General features: G+C 45.2%; 1 protein-coding gene across 2 annotated transcripts; it reads left to right on the top strand.

The window, feature by feature from the left end:
• The first annotated feature begins 9,764 nt into the window (after positions 1-9,764).
• Positions 9,765-18,824, top strand: CDK1 (cyclin dependent kinase 1). Of its 2 annotated transcripts, none has more exons than XM_058810467.1 (8): positions 9,765-9,824; positions 10,659-10,709; positions 12,097-12,253; positions 13,305-13,428; positions 13,809-13,979; positions 14,529-14,692; positions 14,818-14,959; positions 17,963-18,824. In XM_058810467.1, exons 2-8 carry the CDS (start codon positions 10,673-10,675, stop codon positions 18,074-18,076), a joined length of 909 nt encoding a protein of 302 aa, XP_058666450.1. In that variant the 5' UTR covers positions 9,765-9,824; positions 10,659-10,672; the 3' UTR covers positions 18,077-18,824. The 2 variants fall into 2 exon arrangements, with proteins under 2 accessions (XP_058666450.1, XP_058666449.1); XM_058810466.1 differs by lacking the exon at positions 9,765-9,824 and adding an exon at positions 10,497-10,518.
• Positions 18,825-19,676: the final 852 nt, after the last annotated feature.

Below are 19,676 nucleotides of genomic sequence, written 5' to 3'. Positions count from 1 at the left end.
ATTTGCCTGTGTTGAACAACTGTCTGGAACTGAGGCTCATGTGGTCTGATCTGTATGCTACAAAGGGACGGGTTTGGGAGGATTGTTTAGTTGTTGTTTTTTTTTGTTTTTTTTTTTTTTAACTGCTAAACTGCCATTTCCCCCAGAGTTTTCAATGACTGAATAACATTTGCATGTATTATTGCTTTTCAGGGCAGCTATGATTGGACTTGCAGTCTCACAGACCACACTTAAAAGCTTACTCTGTGAAATAAACTTTCCACTTTAGCAGTAAATTATTTATTTTTATTGCTATCATTTATGTGATAACAACAAGGCTATCGTATTTGAACTGCATTTGGGTTTTTTCCTCCCCTTGCCCAACAACTTGACCACTGTCTCCTCTCTTCCCACAAACACCCCAGTTTTAAGCTAAGTGGCAAAAAGTATAAAAGTTTTTCATTGCTGAAGTTCAAAGATCTCTTTCAAGCCCTAGACAATCCCCAAAATTTCAGCACCTTAAATATACCAAAGAGAAACACCTTGGAACAAAGCACGGCACTCTAGGTGACCTACAAGCATAATTAACTTCTAGGCATTGACTTGAGGAGTGCCCACGGTGCTGAGGCCAAGAGCTGTCAAAACAAAAGAACTAAAACAAGAAACTAACAAAACTAACTCCAACAACAAAATACATTCTGGTCTTCCTGTCACATTTTAGAAACACAAGCTTCTGAACAAGACATTTTAGAAAACACTGAAGTGAAATAAACACCAAACAGCCATCTAAATAATCAACTACAAAGTAATGCAGGACTATAAACAGCCTTGAATAACAAATTATTTTTTTATGCCATTAACAGTTTTAGCTCTGCAAAGCCTGGAAATTGTCTTAGGGAAAACTGTAACTGGCTTTTTATTTTAGAAAGGAAACTGTTTGGCCACACACAATTATTCACATAATTTTGTAAACCAGTGCATTATAACAGACATATCTCATTATCTCCAAAAAGAACATGAGCAATAAATTAGGATCTAGAAAAGATGGGAGAGGTGACAGGTTTTCAATAATGGAAATCCCCAACCTCATCCTCTGGTAGGCATCAACAGAGCAACAGCACATGATAGTACAGTATCATTTGGAACAAAAATCATGCATTAGTCAATGCCCACAGAAGCGAGAGATTAACGGTGGCAGAAATATTTCTGTAAGGAACACACTAACAAACACTGACTGTGTCAAAGCATGTCCCCATCTCCAACACAGAGCCCTGGCAGTGTCTCAGGATCTGAGCATCTCAAATACCCACCACACAAACAGAACCCTCAAAGTTTGGAGCCTGACCTAAGAGTCTTCTCAAACCAGAGGGAAATTTGCTGTCCCCGATGGACTGAAGGGTCAGAGGACAAAGCTGAGTCTCTACTGACCCTGAGGTTATTCCAAGCCCAAAATTGTAACACGCACAACTTAGAGACTGAGAACAGTCACCACCTTCTTAAGGAACTCAGCACTTGCAGCCCAGCCTAGGTTACAAACCTTTCTGTGAATAAGTTTTTAAGCTACCTGCTTGGTGAACACACAAGGTTTTATTTTCTTTCTTTATCCTTGAGACAATTGATGAAAGAGAGGCAGAAATGCCTGGAGCTCTGACAGCACAGTAAGAAGCACTGTCCTCTTGTTCAGAGAACTCAAAACACAGGGCTCACAAAAAGAAGAGAGAGGTGCTGGCCAGGGGGAACAGCATCTTGCCCAACCAGAGCTTAGAGAGCCTGACTGCCAGAGCAGTGACTTATTTCCAGCTGATCAGTCCTCCTGGGGTGTTAATTTACATTCCGTTTCAAAGCACGAACAGCACACAGATTTGAGGGAGAAACATGAGAAACCATAACAATCTACAGTAAAACAGATAATATTCCATCTTCTGTGTCCAGTTAAGTGTTTCAAGCAGTAGCAAAAGTGGTGTTAAAAGCAGGAAAGTTTAATGATTTAAAAGATACCAACTTCAGGGAAGAAAGAAAAAAAAAAAACCAAACCACAAAGAATAAAGCTTATTCAGCCTTGATTAATTATACCTTCAATCTTGAAAGTTTTCAGTTTTAGTTTCAGGAGTTCTGGGCATGTAGCCCAAAAAAAAAAAAATAAAAAGCAGGGGGTGGGTGAGAGATAATTCAGTTATCATACTTTCCCAATCCCTTTTCTCTAAACTTACTTCTAGTGGAAGAAGTGTCATTTTGCCAGTAATAAGGCAAAATATACTCTTTCTATGCCCTGAGAACACAATTCTTCACAGCTAAAATGGATTAAGCCATTTGCGTTCAGTAGGAAGAACGTGGGACCAGTGCACTCACTCACCACACAAGGCAGCATTGGTGAGAGCAATAAACAGAGAGTGACCACATCGAATACCTGGGGCAGACACGCACAGCAGCAAAGCTCCTTCACCTGACCCTGCGGCCCCGCTCCGACCACTGCGGAGGAGGGAAGAGGGAGAAAAACAATTCCTGTGGTGAAGCCTTCACCAGCACCTTCTCTCCACCTGCCCCGCAGCAGGATGGCTTGCGGTGGGTGTCCCTGCGCAGCCCCCGGGCGATGGGATGTGAGCCGGCCCCACAACGACCCGCACACCGGGAGCGGGGCCAGGCAGGGATGCGGGAGTCTCCGGCCCTTACCTGGGTGGCTTTTTCAGCCCCCGTCCCGCAAGCACATCGCTGCCTCACCACAGAGGTGTGAAATACAGGCAAGGCAGACACGCAACAGAGCTGCGCCCCAAAACGCCGCATTCCCAGCAGAGCTGGGCATTAACGCGGGGGGTCGCGCGTTGTTTTGGGAGGGGTTTGGCCACCGCTGGCCCCGGCAGGGCAGAGCCGTGCGGGCCTCCCGGCGGGGCCGGGTCAGGCGCTCCCCGCTGCAGCCTCGCACCTGGGCGGGCGGCACAGCCGCTCCCCTGCCGCCCGACCGCCGCTCACCCCGCGCTGACCCGGAGCGCCCACGAGAGAAGGGAGGAGGAGGAGAAGGAGGGAGGGAAAAGAAGGAAAAGCAGAAAGAGCCGCCGGTCCCGCGCCCGCCTCTCCCCGCCCGAGGGCTGCGCGCTCACCTGGTCCCAGCCGCCCCGTGCCGCCGAACGCGAGGGGAAGGAGCAGGAGGAGGAGGAGGAGGCCATGTTGCAGCGCTCCTCACCTCGCCCTGCCGTCCCGGGCTCACCCCAGCGCCGGGCCGTCCTGCCCGCGCCACCGCCCCCGCAGGTGGGGCCGGGCCCGCCGCGCTCTCCTCCCGCGGCGGGCAGGGCACGGGGGCGGGCGCGCCGGCTCCGGGACCCGCGCTGGCTCCGGGACCCGCACCGCCGCCGCCCCGGCCCGCCCCGTGCCTGGGCCGGCCGCGCCGGAGATGCCACAGGGCGGGGGCAGCGCCCCGAAGTCCGCCCCGCTGGAAAAGCGGGAGAGCGGCCGCTGCCGGGGGCTCCGGAGGGCTGGGGAGCTCCCTCAGCCCCCGCGGCTCACCTGGACACGGCGCCCTGCTCTGCCCGCGGAGCGCCCGCTGCGTGAGGGGTGCAGGGGAACGCTCGGCTGAAGTTTGTTAAACAAAACTCCCGAGCCAACCAGATCCTCGCGCCGGGAGCTGATGAGCCCCGTCCCAGCGGCAGTGCCACAGGTGTGCTGCGTTCGCTGCAATGCAAATGCGAAACCGCCCGCACACGAGCGGCGGGGGAGGATGGCCACGGGGAGCTGCACCTGCGGATGGCGATTAGCTGATACTCCCGCACAACGCGCTCCAGCCTCGGGAGTCAGTCCCGGTGTTCCTCCCTCGCCCGGGCCAAGATGAGGGCTCTGCAAACCTCACAGGTGAGATCCCACGGTGATCAAACCAGCAGTTAGTTCTGCTTGTGCTTTTTCTCAGTTTAAAAAATGTTTTAATCCATCTCATTAAAACGTGTTTTATCACAGCACAAAATTTTGAGAGTATTGTAAAAGCAATTAAGATTACTTTAGTTTTGACTTAAATTATTTTGCCCTATCGTTACTTCTCATAAGGCTGTCCCGGTGCATCAACCCCTTTTCCGGTTTTAATTAGAAACCATTTGTAATGGTGAAACATAACAAATGCTATTAAGCACTAATTTACCTAGAAATATTGGTGATAACAGCTGAATCCAGTTAGTTGTCCTACTGAGGGCCTCAGTGCTGTAGGTGCAATTTATGAAACACGTACCCAGCTGCATAAACTGACTAGAGGTGTTTAGACATCTTTGGATACTGTGTAACTAATTGCTTGTCACTCCCTCTCTCCTGTAAACTTTTTTCTTTGTATACAGAGCCAAATAAAAATATTTAACCGAAGACTTTGGCTGTGTCTCACAAGCCAATGTCTTGTGGAGATGGAGATGGTAATTCCCCAGAATGTTTTTATCCCTCTTGTTTTGGATGTGACTCATTTCCTCAGCCCACTTGGAGAACTGGGAGCCAGAGGAGATTGGGGGAAAGGATCACAAGCTCCCTGTTGGCTAAAAGCAAGTGTGATGCAAGGCTGGTCACGTCCACTGATGGGCAGTGGCAATTAGCAGTTCTGTGCCTGGGTCACACATTGTTTTTGTGCAGCTCACGGACCACACCATCACTGCACACCATCTTCCTTGGCTCCTTGGGAAGAACAGGTAGAGAGACTTAAGTGGGATTTGCAGATTGAGAAAGAAAATATCATCCTTAGGGGAAAAAAGAAAAGGTTTCCTTGAAATGAAAAGCGGTTTTTAAGATACTCTTACAATTGCTAGGAGGAGGAATATTTAAACAAAGTTAAGTGTGATGTGTACATGTAAATCCATATTGTATTTCCACAGGCTTATAAACCTCACTTGTCTCATCTACACTCCCACCTGGAAGAGTACAGCTTTTTTTTTTGGCAGCAGGAATGATACCTGGAGGGAAAGAAAAGTTGACTTCCCTTACTTCAGGAGAGGTTTCAGGTCAGGCTTCCCTGACAGAGGTTTGGAATTTAAATGTGCTGTCGCCGTGCATTTGATCTGATCGAGCACAGTAGTGGGTGGTTGTTGTAAGATGAAAAAGGATAAACAGCTAAAACCTGAGGTAAGTTGGATAAAAGGAGTATTACGTGTTGAAATGAAACAGCCATTACAGGAGAGAGATTTTTAATGCAACCCTCTCCAAGTGAGGAATGCTGCTGATTGAGTTACACTGCTGCCAAAGACAGGGCCTAAGGTTTGTGCACAGCCTCGGGGAATGGGGTTTGTGCCCTGTTCCCTGCAGGGATGTGCTGTACCCAGGGCTGGGTTTGTGCCTTGTTCCCTGCAGGGATGTGCTGTACCCAGGGCTGGGTTTGTGCCTTGTGTCCTGGAGGGATGTGCTGTATCCAGCCCTCCACACCCACCTCCAAACCAGCCCTTTCTAGCCAGCAGCACTGCTTGCCTGCACATCCAGGCTGAGGGAGCTCCAAGTGGGGCCTCGACTGCACCTCCCCTGCTCTCACGCACCCAAACAGAAGTTTAAAAGCAGTTTATTGGGTTCCACCATTTTATTTCTTGAATTGTAAGCTAAGTAAAATGCAAAAACTAAAATCAGGAACCCGCCACCTGACCTGGAGTCAAGAGTGAAGTTAATGGGAGTTTTGCCAAAGACTTTGGCGGAGCCTGGCTGTTTGCCCAGATGCTCCAAAGAAACAAAAACCACTGTTTGGTTTTTTTCCCCCAGCTATGATACATGTATGCTGATCACCTTTCTCATTTAATTACAGTTACTAAAATAAAATCCAGGCTGGATATCTGTAGGTATTTCTCTAAAGGTTTTTATGAAACCAGCTGTGTGTCCCATGATGAAGGAAGATCCACAGTGACAGTGGAGCATTCCCTGTTGTGGGAAAGGAGTTTGGCAAAGCAGAGCTGGGGGAAGATTTTGTGTGCTGCGATGTTCACTGTAAAACTTTCCCTGATTTTCAGCTGAGTTTTCCTCCAAGAAGGTACCAACCCATGAAAAACCAGTGACCATGAATAAGCAGTTCTTCTATTTACAATATTTCTTTATTTGAAATGAACAGATGGTTTATGATACTTTTGTTATTGCAATCATATAAATATTTGAGATTTTCAGGTAAAGTGATTTAGTGCATGTTACAAAAATAAAAACTTTAAAATAATTTTAACCTGAATTCAAGTACTTTAAGTGCATTTAAAATATTTATATTAATGCTGTAAGGAGACACTGACATTTTAATTATTTTTTTCTAAGCAGCTTCCATCCTTTTGTTTTATTTTTAAACAGTTCTCAGGAGCTTTTTGTTTTCTGGCATCCTATCAAAATGCTAATGCAGCAGGAGAGCAGCAGAGAAGTTGTCCATGTTTCATGATAGTGGGAACTGTCCTGCATAACAAGAGATTTAACAGGTAAAATGTATCATCTGAGATATACATCAGAGATACTATCCCTCTAATATTACCTTGCATTCCTAAGTGGAAGTACATCTCTCCTACTGTACTTCTGCATTTTTCATCTTAACAAAATAATCTTTGAGTTTAAATAAATGTTAAAAGGAGCCATCAATGTTTGTACTTATCTGCTTTCGAACACAGTGAACACAACCTATTTTAGACACTCTCATTAGTATTCACCAACCAGTTGACCTTTTCAGTCCCATCATTATGTAAAAGACAGAACACACTTTTTCTCTTCCTTACAGTGAAGTTATTGCTGAGGAGAATATGATTAATATATGAAAGACAAGAGGATATTGACTTTTGCAGCTGCCCTGTAGTCAGCAGAAAGGAGTTGTTCAGAGCATTACACTGGGTTCCCAGCCATGAATACAGCTGTAATGCCATAATCCCAGCTCGGCATTGTCGTCTGATCCCGTGTGCCTTGCACAAACAGCGCTGCAGGTCAGGCAAAGGCAAGTCTGGGATGCCAAAGAGGTTTTAATAGATGTGCCCCTTGGTCATTTGTATAAATAAAATGCAATTAACATTGTGTTGTCGAGATTCCTTTGCTGTTTGCCTTGGAGTGTTCCCTCAGTTCTGCATTTCCCCGTGTTTTGCTCTAAAAGGGAGCAGCAGTCCTGGGGATTCCCACATGCACCCATCTGTGACTCAGTTGTCAGTGGGCTCACTGCTGCTGTTCCCTCAAGCAGAACAGTCAATCCCTTCAAACTCAGAAGTCATTGCAAATGTACTTGAATGGCTTGTCTCAAGCAGCATCATTATCTCCTGCCATGTCCAAAGCAATGATCAACCCAGATAAGCACTATCCAGTCAGAAAGGAGAGGGATAATCTCTATATATTTCAATATAACTTAGAACAATTTATAGTACTGAATGATTATGATACCACCACCAACGTCTGTAAATTAACTAGGGTTACCATATGTCTGGGACTTCCAAGAAATGTTTTCTTTTCCTCTAAAGGGAAAGTTGGACTTTGGCAACCTACCTAAGGTCCCTAGGCAGGGTCTGGTCCAGCAGCAGTAGCTCCAGCCCTGGCAATAGGAAACAACATTGCTGGTAATAGAAAACAACTCCCCTAGGTAGAAATTCTCTGTCACTGTGCAGGGCAGAGCACATCAGGCTCTTCTCCTATGAGTTGCACAAGATTGCACAAGTCACATTCCCGTATGGAATTTCCCAGATATACAAAAGCCTTGTTCTAGGCAGGTAAATTCCCAGCAAGTGGTGATAATACAGGATTCAAAGTAAACAGAAACCCACAAGCACGCGCACCATATGCTGCAAAAATTCCCCAGGAGGGAGGGGAAAGTGGAGGGGCTTTACCCCTGAAACACACTCAGGGGGAGGAGTTGGACGGGCTGCCTCTGCCTTTGCCACGGGGCAGGGATGAGAAGGAAGTGCACCATAAACTGCCCTGCCTCCTGGAATCACCATCCCAAAGAAATGCTTTAAGGGAGAAGCCGCATGTTTTTGTCCGCAGCACCCTGCCCTGCTTATATTTCAGACAAGCAGCAAAGCCATCCTTCAAGAATGTTGTAAACCAGTGCAGTGAAGTAATTACAAAAGGCAGTAACATCAGCAGTGCCTGTGTCTCACCCCTGCAGGGACTGTAGGTTTCCACAGGAGCTGTTGGTCCAGGACTGCCAGTGCTGATGATCAATTGGTGCTAGAGTGGGTCAGCAGCACCACAGATCCACCGCGGAGCTGTCCTGCAGGGGAAAGACTTGTAAAACTAGAAACACATTACTTGGTTAATTTATTTAGCATTTCAGTTTCTCAGTAACAAAATTTGTTTGGAGTAGTATTTTCCCAGTATTTTTTTGTTAACTGGTGTACTGTAGCACCACTTTCCTGGGTACCGGTGGAGGATGGCTGCAGCTGGCAGAGTGCTTGCTGAGCAGGGCCCACAGGTGCCTCTCTAATTTCATCCCCAACCTTTCTTTCAGAAGCTGGGATAGCACAGCAACTAATCTTTCTTAATCTGGGAGGAGGCATGCAGAACTTTAATTTCCTTCCGACACACATCCCAGCTTCTGGGGAATTAAGTTACCCAATGACCTCTCATTAAGGCATATGCCTTAAAAACAGCTCCCAAGGCCATAGCAGCTCTGCCCAGATCAGCGCCCATGCAGACAGAAATAATGAATTTATGCTCTGGCTGGCCATGGCATCCAAATCTAACAGACTTGATTAAAAGCAGAAGCTGCAGCATCCAAATCTTAGGGACTTGATTAAAAGGAGATGCTGCAGCCAACGCCCAGCCTGGTCCAAACACGATTATACTCCCCAGACCATGCCAGCAGCCCAAGGGGTTATCCCGGTGGTACCCAAGGTCCCACGAAGAGTTGATCAAGCACTGAAGCATCTCTCTGTGGAGGAAAGGCTGAAGGAGCTGGGACTGTTCAGCCTGGAGACAGCTGAGAGGGAACATCGTCCCTGTGTGTCCCTCAGAGGGAACACCGTCCCTGTGGGTCCCTCAGAGGGAACACCGTCCCTGCGTGTGTCCCTCAGAGGGAACACCGTCCCTGCGTGTGTCCCTCAGAGGGAACACCGTCCCTGTGTGTGTCCCTCAGAGGGAACACCGTCCCTGCATGGGTCCCTCAGAGGGGACACCGTCCCTGTGTGTGTCCCTCAGAGGGGACACCGTCCCTGTGTGTGTCCCTCAGAGGGGACACCGTCCCTGCGGGGGTCCCTCAGAGGGGACACCGTCCCTGACTGCAGGGAGGGCTCAGAGCAGGGACCAGGCGCTGCTCCCTGGGACCAGCAATGGCACCAGAGGAATGCCCAGGAGTTCTACGAGGCAGAACTCTACCTGTGAGGTGAGCGAGCTCTGGGACAGACTGCCCACAGAGGACGTGGATTCTTACTCGCTGGAGATATCCCAGAACCGTCTGGACATGATCCTGTGCCATGTGCGCTGGAACGGCTCTGCATGAGCAGAGAGGTGGGACCAGGTGACCCACAGGTGTCCCTTGCAGCCTGACCCGTTCCGTGCCTCTGGGATCGTGCCCAGTCCGCCCAGCGGCGCCGTCCCAGCGCCCCCGTGTCACCGGCTGAGGGCTACGCGGAACGACCCACCCGCCCTGTCAGACTGCCTCCACTCGCGGTGACGGCAAACCAAGGAGACGTCCGGTATACCCTTAGCTTGCCGCGCCCGCCCGCGCAGCATTTCTCTATTTCCCCCTCCCTCCCCTGGCGGAGCCGAAAGCCGCCCTTTGGGCCTCGCTTTGGCGCGGAGCGCGCTGATTGGCCGCTTTGAACGGGCCCGGCGCGGCGCCATTGGCGGAGCGCGGCAGGCGGCCGGTTCGAATGCGCGGCGGCCCCGCCCCTGCTCCGCGCGGTGCTGAGGACGTGCCTGAGCGGCGGCGGCTCGTGCGGCGCGCGCGCGCGGCGGCTCCGCAGGTGAGGGGCGCGCGGCGGGGCCGTTGGCGCGCGCGGCCGGGGGCGGCCGGGGCGGAGGGATGCGCGCTCCCGAGCCCGCGCGGGGTCCCGCTCCCCAGCCCGGGGCACAGCGCGGCCGCCCGGACCGACCCGGCCCGGTGCGCGGCGGGGAACGCCCCGGAGAGACGGCCCGGGAGCGGGGGAGCGCCTCGGGGCGGCGGGAGCGCGACGGGGGCTGGGCTGCACCGAGCGCGGCCTGCCCGGAGCCAGCAGCCGCACGGAGCCGGCGGTAACCGGGCTCTGCTCGGTGTCCGTGACCCCCTCCTCCCCCCCGGAGCCGGAGCTGGTGCCGGTCCGGAGCAGCGGGGGAGGTGCGGAGTGCCGGTCCCGGCTGTCGCCTCCCGCCGCGCGGTGACACCCTGGGCCCGTGTCCCCTGGCGTGGCTCACACCCGGTTCCGCAGTTTTGCATAGGAGCATTCCTGTCCGTTTCTAGCTATTTTTTTTATCTGTTTCTAACTCGTTCCTCTTAAGCGAGTAGTTAGGTAAAAAATATTAGTAGGGCACACGTTTTTCAGTTCCCTGGAAAAGTTTTCTCCGAAGATTTTTAATTTTTTTTTTTTCTGCTTGAAGTTATTGCCCTTTCGTACCTTGGGGTGTAGTTTTTCTAGCTGGAATTTGCAATAAATATGTTCAGTGTTCCTGTTGATGAGAGCAGTAAGTGTTTCACATTACATCTTAATTACGTGAGGCACTACTCGCTTCTAAAGACTTGGCATAGGTTCAATGACTTGTCTGTGTTCAGGACAGCAACTGTTGACCCTCGTTTTCTGTTTCTTTTTTCCCGTCCTTTTCAGAGATAACCACAGCAATGGACGATTACACGAAAATAGAGAAGATTGGGGAAGGTAAGTATGGGGAACAGTGAGCTTTGAAATGCTCCACAGTTTGAGCTATGAAGTGTCCCAGAAGATCTGTGCACTCTGCCTGTTACAGGACACGCTGAGATTCACCAAGTGGCTAAATAAGCCTGTGGCTAAATTACTGTGGTAGCTATGTATATCTGTAAAAACTTTCAGCCTGCCCCTTTTTTTGAAAGTGACATGGTCTTTTTAAAAACAACTGACCAGTGTTGAAAAGTGTCTGCCTTCATTTTGATGGCTAATGCTGTAACATTTCTCCAGATGGAAGAAAAAATATGTTCTGAGTCCTGAAAGCAGCTTACAGCTTAGGAAGCTCCCCCATTTCTCTGACTATAAACTTACCAGTTGCCCCTGAAGTTGTGCAATGTTGTTTTGCTTGTAGCTCTGGTAGGGAGTAGTGTTTTCTGGATTGTTCTGCTCTGATTATATACAGGCAGGGCATGTGTCAGAGGAAAGCAAGATAGCAAAGCTCTGTGGAGAAGTGATTTTTTAACAATTGCTTCACATTGAGGCACTAAGAAGATGGCTTCAATGCAGGTGCTGGTCACAACCTTCCTGTTATTGGAAATCCAGTCTGTGATCACTGTAGAATTCTGTTTTTTATAAATTGAGAGTTTAAAGTACATTGCTCTGAGATTGCCCACTCTGAGGCAATAGCAAAAGGTGTGCTTGGATCTTGTAACAAAGCTTTGTAACCAAAGCCTTGTGCCTGAATCTTTCTGAAATAAACTAGTTTGGGCTTCATGTGAGGGATTAACGCTTCAAGAAGGGTAAAAAGAGAAGGCTTATGATGTCTTGGTTTGAGGGTTCTACTTCTGTGAGCACTGATAATTAAGATGGATTGATTTGAGATTTACTCTTGGTTCCAGTTTCAGCTTCTGCTGAGACCCACAGCACTAGGCTCTCTCCTGCACTGAGCATTGAGCCAGAGGTATTTCTACAGCTCACACCCACGGATGGCTGGATCTCAGACTGCAGAAGGAGCACTACTTCCCTTTACAGCTAAACCTTTAGCATTTTAATATGATGTATCAATGGCAAAATCATAATCCTTTCTAATGATTTTGCCTGAAAGTTAATCAACTTGAAACTGGAATAGTACCTGATTTTATAACTACATCTTCCAAATATTCACCTTTCACACTTAGGCTTCTAAGTACCTGTCCTAACAAATGCTACACTTCATGGGTAGCCTTCTTTAAACAAACAAAAATATTGCTCAGTTTAACTCTACAGCTAAGGTAGTACTTTGTAATCTGAACAAATACTCCATTTGTAAGGATTTTACCTATGTTAGCACCTCCAGTTTGCAATAACTTATTTGTACCTGAAGCTGGTACTTCTATATTTGTTTCACTGTCTTTTTGTTCAGGTACCTATGGTGTTGTGTATAAAGGTCGTCACAAAACCACAGGCCAGGTGGTTGCAATGAAGAAAATACGCCTAGAAAGTGAGGAGGAAGGTGTTCCAAGCACTGCTATCCGAGAAATTTCTTTATTAAAAGAGCTGAATCATCCCAATATAGTCTGGTATGCATATACTGCTATTTAGCTAAACTCTTGGAGGGGCACTAGCTCCCATCAGATCATAAATTATTTTTCCACTCCTCTAGTGAGATGAGAACCTCTCTGCTTAATACAGTATCTGCTTTGCAGCAAATATTTTAAACTCCATATTTATGCCAGTTTTCTAATAAGCCTTCCTCATGCTGCCTCTTTTTGTTCTAGGACTCTAACTACTTTTTGTTAATTTACAAATTTATGTAAATTCTTTTCAGAGAGGTTATTGTGAGAATGGAGGCAGCATACCTCATGAAAACTGGCTGTAGCTCTTACTTAAGGCAGACTCAGAAATTTATTTACCACCTTGGAATACTGTTTGACTTAAGTGTTGTGATGTTCTCCCTGCTGTTCTGGAGCAGAAATTTAGATGTGTTTTGATGCTGTCATAGCTGGCACACCTGAGCTATGGGTGAAACTTCCATCAGTGACTGTCTGACATGTAAAAATGATTGCAGCCTTTGTCTTCCCACAGCATATTTGCTTGCTCTTTGATGCAGCAAAGTACTTGATTTTTAATGTGCTTTTAAACTGGCCAGGTTCAAACCAGGTAGTGTCTCAATGTGTGCATGTTTGGGTTTAGGAACCCTTCTGCTCCAGTCAGGATGATGGAGATACTTAAAAATGTGTGCAAATCCTTCTGTGTCTGTTGGATTCCTATTAAATATTCCCTTAAGTTCCCAATAATTCAGGCTCTGCTGTGACAGGCCAGCCTCTAAGAAGCTAGGCACCAACACCCACAGGTGGGGTTTTTTAATGGCAAAAGTATTTTTTCTTCAGACTTCTGTGTCTGATTTGAGAGAACATAAGTTTAAGAGGAAGCTTATAGGCTTTTATCTTAGTTTGACACTATTTCAGCTATACTTGATTATCCAGGTGACAGTATAACTCACTAAGTTGTTTGAAGACTTTTAAGACTTCCACAATAGAAACCTGGAAATATCAGCTTGTATCCCTGTTGAGAAAGGAAATGGGAGTTCATGTATTTTGCAGTGGAAGTAATTGTATACTCAATTTTTAGTCTTCAGGATGTTCTCATGCAGGATTCGAGACTGTACCTTGTCTTTGAATTCCTTTCCATGGATCTCAAGAAATATTTGGATAGTATTCCATCTGGCCAGTATCTGGAGCGTTCACGTGTCAAGGTAATGCGGACAATTTCTTAACCCAAGAGGGAATTTCATGATGACCTACTAAGCCATAAGCAGCTCTTACTTTCAGTATAATTAACTCCTTGAGCAGAAATGAAAGGTTAAATAAGTAACAGTAGATAATAAGAGGAATGTGAGTTTTGCTTTCAAATGCCACTTGAAAATATTTTAATTACTGAGATTAAACTGCCTTAAACTAATTTTAATTTGTGTAGCTTTTTGATTGATATTAACTTAGTATCTGCAATGCTTTGGATCTCCATTTCCTGCTGCTGTGGGGAGAGCTAATGAAGGGAACACCTTTGTGTTGCAGGACACTGACATGTACTAAAGGTAACTCCTTTCTTTCTTTCCTGCCACCTCATCCTTTCTAGAGTTATCTGTACCAAATTTTGCAAGGCATTGTCTTCTGCCACTCAAGAAGAGTTCTGCACAGAGACTTGAAACCTCAGAACCTCCTGATAGATGACAAGGGAGTGATTAAACTGGCAGACTTTGGATTGGCCCGAGCCTTTGGAATCCCAGTGCGGGTCTACACCCATGAAGTGAGTTGGGACATACCTCTGGTGGTTTGGATAGTGTGCATGTGCTCTCTGCTAAGAACTCATTCTGAAACAGCTAAAAAGAAAGTTTTTTCAAGCCATAAGCTAACAAAACTATAAAAAAGTTAGGTTTTGTTTTCCAAAACAATTTTCCAGTTCTTTGACTGTGGTTTCACGCTAAGGTTCCAAAACATTTTATAAATCCCACTCAGAGTGAGTCAGATGGACTCAAACTTGTTGCTTGCTGTGTAATAAAGGCATTTTTGCTTTGCACAGCACTTGGGTTTGAGGGGTTTTGTGACTGGGTGCCAAAGGATTCCTGCTCTTAGGGAAGTTGTGCAGGCAGCTGCTTTTCTTGAAGTAGAAGCTACTGCAGTGGAGTTGGTTTGTCTACAAATGAAGTTTGAAACTATTGTTACACTTCCACTAAAACTTATAGTACTGGCTATTTTTGGCAAAAAACTGCATGCTGCTTAATAACAAATGAACCATTGATCTTGCAGTCAATTAAAGGAGCTGATTCCACAAACTTAACCTTCCCTTGTTCCACAGGTAGTGACACTGTGGTACAGATCTCCAGAAGTGCTGCTGGGATCTGCTCGTTACTCTACTCCTGTAGATATCTGGAGCATAGGAACCATATTTGCTGAGCTGGCAACTAAAAAGCCACTTTTCCATGGGGATTCAGAGATTGACCAGATCTTCAGAATCTTCAGGTATGTAAGGCTGACCCTTTGCTTGCTGCCTGTGTGGCACCACACAACAGTTGTGTGTATTTAAAAGTGTAATAGCACATAGATTTCAGACTAAATTGCTTAATGTTTTGCTTATGCTTGCACAGAGCTTTAGGGACCCCCAACAACGAGGTATGGCCTGAGGTGGAATCCCTGCAAGACTATAAAAACACATTCCCAAAATGGAAACCTGTCAGTCTTGAAACACATGTCAAAAACTTGGATAAAGATGGACTTGATCTGCTGGCTGTAAGTAGTCTGTCCTAAACTGCTGATTAAAACCTGAGTGGGCTGTTTGAAATACTCCAGAATACACAAAGCTGTACTCATCAGTCATAGCTGGGAGGAAAATATGGACATCTTCAAGCTATCTGCAGTGGTATCAGCCTTCCTTCTTGCACAACTCACACCTTGTGTGACATTAATTCCTTTCACAAGTGATACCAGACTGTTTTTCACTTGAAGCAATTATGCCTCAGCTTTTTTATAATAATAAGCCACGTATAACTTGAAAGTGAGGATGAGTCTTTACAAAGAGGTTTAAGTGAAGGCTTCTGCCCATAAAGTAGCTGTCATCTTTCTTCCAGCACCAGTTGTGATGTGGCTGTGTGACTACTGAACCAGTTGGAATTGTCTATTTTGTGGTAGCGTGTGAATTAAGCTTGGTGGGCTCATCTTGGTTAAACTTTCATGATGGTCTTAACTGAATACAAGGATAGAAATAGCTGAATGTATTGATTAGCTGAGACAAGAAACTTAGTTCAAGTCTGTCTGTAGTGTCTGTCTCAATTGTCCTTAAATTTGGAGCTAAATATTTTTGCCTGTGGTGTATTAACTTTTAATTGGTATCTTTTGTGTCTGTGTGAGTTTCCTTTAGTTCTGTGGCCAGGCAGTTAAACCACCACACCAGGCTTTTAATTGGCAAGCTCTTCATCAGGCTTTTCCATTTAGTGCTCTCCAGCTCATGTGCTGCCACTGAGGGCTAATTTAGGTCACATCTTAGGTGTACTCTTACATGTCCTGAGGTATAATAATGTACCTTAGCTGTTCTAAAGCTATATTTGTACAGTGCAGACCTACAGATGGGGCTGTGGGTTGGGTGCTCTGTGTGTCTCAAGGCAAGCTGACACTTCAGAACCCCCTTGCACAGCAGTAGCTGTGTACCTGGCTCATGGCTGTGAGCACTCACAGAGCAGTTCATCACCCATTTTGGGAATATGGCAGAATGCTCTGAATGAAGCACTGTTACCCAAAAAGCTCAAATGATCACAATTTCTCAGTTTTTCTTGGGGGACAGCCCCAGTTCACGCTGACAGCCTGAGCATTTGTTGAACATGCAGTTGTCCTGGATAGCTCTGAACCTTGTAGCACAGCTGTCTTAAAGAGATACAACTCCTGACAGCATCTTTATTAAATCAGTTTGAAATAGAATTATTGCTGACTGTATTTACAAACTAAAATGAAAGGAACAGGCAGGAGAATCTTGTTGAAACAGCTGCATGAAAAGGACCTGCAAGGGCTCATCTGAGCTTAGGTTGGGCATCACTCTGTGAAACCAGTGGTTGGGGCTGCTGCTAATAAAGTTTAAAAAAAGTACTAATTCTTTATGGTGTTCACGTAATTCTAGTCTCAAAGCATATTAAGTTCTCTAAAGTCTTGTACACTTCTGCCTTAATGTTAACATTTTAGTTTCCTATTAGTGTGTGGTGACAGTGGTATTCCTGACTGGAATACCTTTAAGTTTCCTATGGCACTTTAAAGTCTTTTAAACCCATAATATAACTTTAAAGGCAACAAAACTAAATAGTTTGTTCTAGAGCACAAGCTCAGATTTATCAATGAAAATGTTTCAATGTTTAATTTTTTTTCAATAGACTATTGCAGATGTATGTAAAGGAGCTGTCTTTGACAATGTCTTAACACAAACATGTGTAATTCAGATTGCATGAGTGAGGTTGTGAGTTTAAGACCTTCATAAGCTAAATGACTTCTATGGCCAGCATTTCAAAGCACTTGATGGCTGTCCTCAAAAGCTTTGAATTATCAGGACAGTAGGTACCAGGGAAAACTAATGTTCCAGACTGCTCAGAGAGGTTTCCTTCACTTGCTCCATCAGTTGTGGTGCTGTAGTCTCAGTGTCACAGCATCTCTTCAGAGAAATTCCCCTCTTTGAGCCAATTTTGAGAGAAACTTTGATATCAGAATTAACTACAGGACACTGTTCTAGGTATAGGTAATGGGAACCTGCCACAAAGTAAAATTGGGCATGCAAGGTTAAATCTAGAGGCAGCATTGTATTTGGCAGAAGTTCAGAGAATATAAATGCAAATTCAGTGGTTTAAATCAACCTGGAAGACTCCCTGTAGAATGAAGTGTAAAGATAATTAAATGTCAAGACTGAATACTGGGCAGAGTAAGACTGGTTAAGTTTTGTTCTGGAAAACAAATTTATTGTGCAGACAGGGGAGAGGCAGCTGGTGGAATCCTTATTACTTGAATTTGAAATGGTCTGTCTGTCCTTTAGTAAGGAGAAATAAAAAGGCTTTGCTCATGTTGGGTCTAGTAAAAAACTGCTTCATTCCTGTTTTGACCCCTTGTATAAGCTACAGATACTTTTTTTTAATGGCTAGGAAAACAAATTTCCTCCTGTTTTAGAAACTTCTGAGGGTTATTTTAATGGCTGTGACATCCCCTCTTTTTGCTCTCATCACCTTTGAGGTATTCGACTGAAATATTTTATTGCAAAGAGACTCAAGTGTTAACTGTTTTCTTCAGTTCTACCTGCTTGTCATCTACTTTCCAATTCGGATTTTGAAACTGAGTGAGCATTCTCTTATTTTAAATTGTAAAGTCACCAACCTGAGCAGAAGCCATTTGACATCACTTTGTTCAATGTCAGCAACAAACAAGTGTCTGACCACTTGTCCTTGTAAACATTTAGGGCTTTACCAGCCTAAAGCTTATTAATTTCCCTCAGTAAGAAGCTGAGACAATTATTGCTGCTTGGTTGCCTGGTTCTGGATTTAGTGGATGTGGTACTTGGTTATTGAACAGGGGATTCTTCATCTTCTGAGGTACTACACACTGCTACTGACTTGTAGGGGAAATAACCTCTCCAACTAGGAGAGCACAGAACAAAGGGGGAACTGTCTTTGTAGTAGTTGTTGTTGTTATTATTATTATATGTATTTAACATGATTTTAGCTCACATTTCATGAGGAAGTAAATGTGATTTTGTTTTTTTTCTTCCAGAAAATGTTAATTTATGATCCTGCAAAAAGGATTTCTGGCAAAATGGCCTTGAACCATCCATATTTTGATGATTTGGACAAATCCACTCTTCCTGCTAATCTGATTAAGAAATAGGCCTTCAGACTAAATCATCCAGAGTGAAATAACTGTGATTACTTTTACTCTTCAGTCTGTCATTTGTATGTCTGTCTTTCTGCTCTTAAGATTGGCTGTATTCTGTTTGTTTCGGTTTAAGTGTTACCTAAATGTAAATATTAACCTGTTAGTGCTGAGTTCAAATCCAATGCAAATATTGCTGCAATTAATGCAGTCACCTTTCTATAAATAAAGCTTTAACCCCAGTGAAGGACTGAACTTATTTCCAGGCCACAGCTGCTCTACAGAAGGACACTTGTTTTCTTTGGAATGCACTGGAAAGGTACCACTTGGCTAAAAAAGGTGCTAACCCAAACTTGTAAATGGTTGTTCCTGACATGATAGGAAATTCTTGAGTTTGAGTTGTTTCAGTGTTGTGTCAGTTACAGTTTTACTTGAGCATGGCAACTGATGTGCGAAAGGACACTGAGATATGCTGAAGAACAGCAGCTTAAAAAGTGTGGATGGCCAAACTGATTTTGAGTTTTTCAAGGCAGCTGCAAATCATTATTTGAGATAATTCCCTTGCTCTATGTTTTTGTTATTGTCTTGGAGGCCCAAGAATTCACCAAGATGTTGGCTGTTGTGAACTCCTAGTAATTGTAATCATAAACTGAGATGCCACATGGCTCCAGACTTTTTCATAATTAAAGCAGAAGCTTTTTTAAGCTCCCTGGCATTTAATTGAACAGGTGAGAATATTGTTAAAAGTTCAAATAAAGTTTAAAGGTGTGTACTAATACTGGATTGTGTGTTAGTTTCCAATTCCTACCTTCATTGTTGGCCTTCAGACACATCAGGAGGGATGGGGTTTACATCTTAGGCACTGTTGTGCTCCTTTCTTTGCTGGCTGAGGCCAAGGCTTGCAGCACAGTGGGCAATAGTATTGAAATATTTACATTTCTAAATCAGGTGTCTGAAAGCTCTGATATGAACTCTATAAGCAATGAGGTTTGTAGGAGCTCTCCTACAGCTGCTGACTGGACACTAAAAGCAGTGGAGGTGATGACATCCATCCAGTTCATCACATGTTTGTTGTGTCCATGAGTAGCTGAAAGTGTTAACCTAACTTTTGTTAACAAGCAGCATGGTGAGAGATAAATACACTTGGGCTGTTAGCACTGTTCTCTGCAAAGTGCTTCTTAATCTCCAGAAATACTGGAAACTTGGCTTACTTGGCTTAATGGGATCATTTGATAGCAGAGCACTGAGGAGGAGAGGAGTTTTGAAGTCATACAGGTAAGTTACTTATATTGAAGGCAGTGGGGGAGAAGATTGTGATGGCTGGTTCCTTTCTGTTAACACCAGTGAAAGGATGCAATTTCAAGACAAAGTGGGACCTAATTTGTCTCCATTTGCATGCAGTAACTTGATACAGGCTTTACAGGCCAAGAGGTTTGTAATTGTTGCTGCTAATTGGTTACCTTGGTGTAGAAAAAGAGGAACCTGCCAGTAACTGCATTAAAAATCAGAAGCTAGGGGATAGACCAGACTGTGTGGAAAAAAACTTCAGCTGGGCAAACTAAATATTTTGTTGCAGTACTGGTAAAGCCTTATTTTTGTTTTGTAAGTAACTGGT

The sequence above is a fragment of the Ammospiza caudacuta genome, chromosome 9, assembly GCF_027887145.1.
Source record: "Ammospiza caudacuta isolate bAmmCau1 chromosome 9, bAmmCau1.pri, whole genome shotgun sequence".
In the NCBI taxonomy this organism is placed as follows: Eukaryota; Metazoa; Chordata; class Aves; order Passeriformes; family Passerellidae; genus Ammospiza; species Ammospiza caudacuta.
Note: the sequence above shows the minus strand (reverse complement) of the source record. Positions and strands in the feature narration are given on the sequence as shown.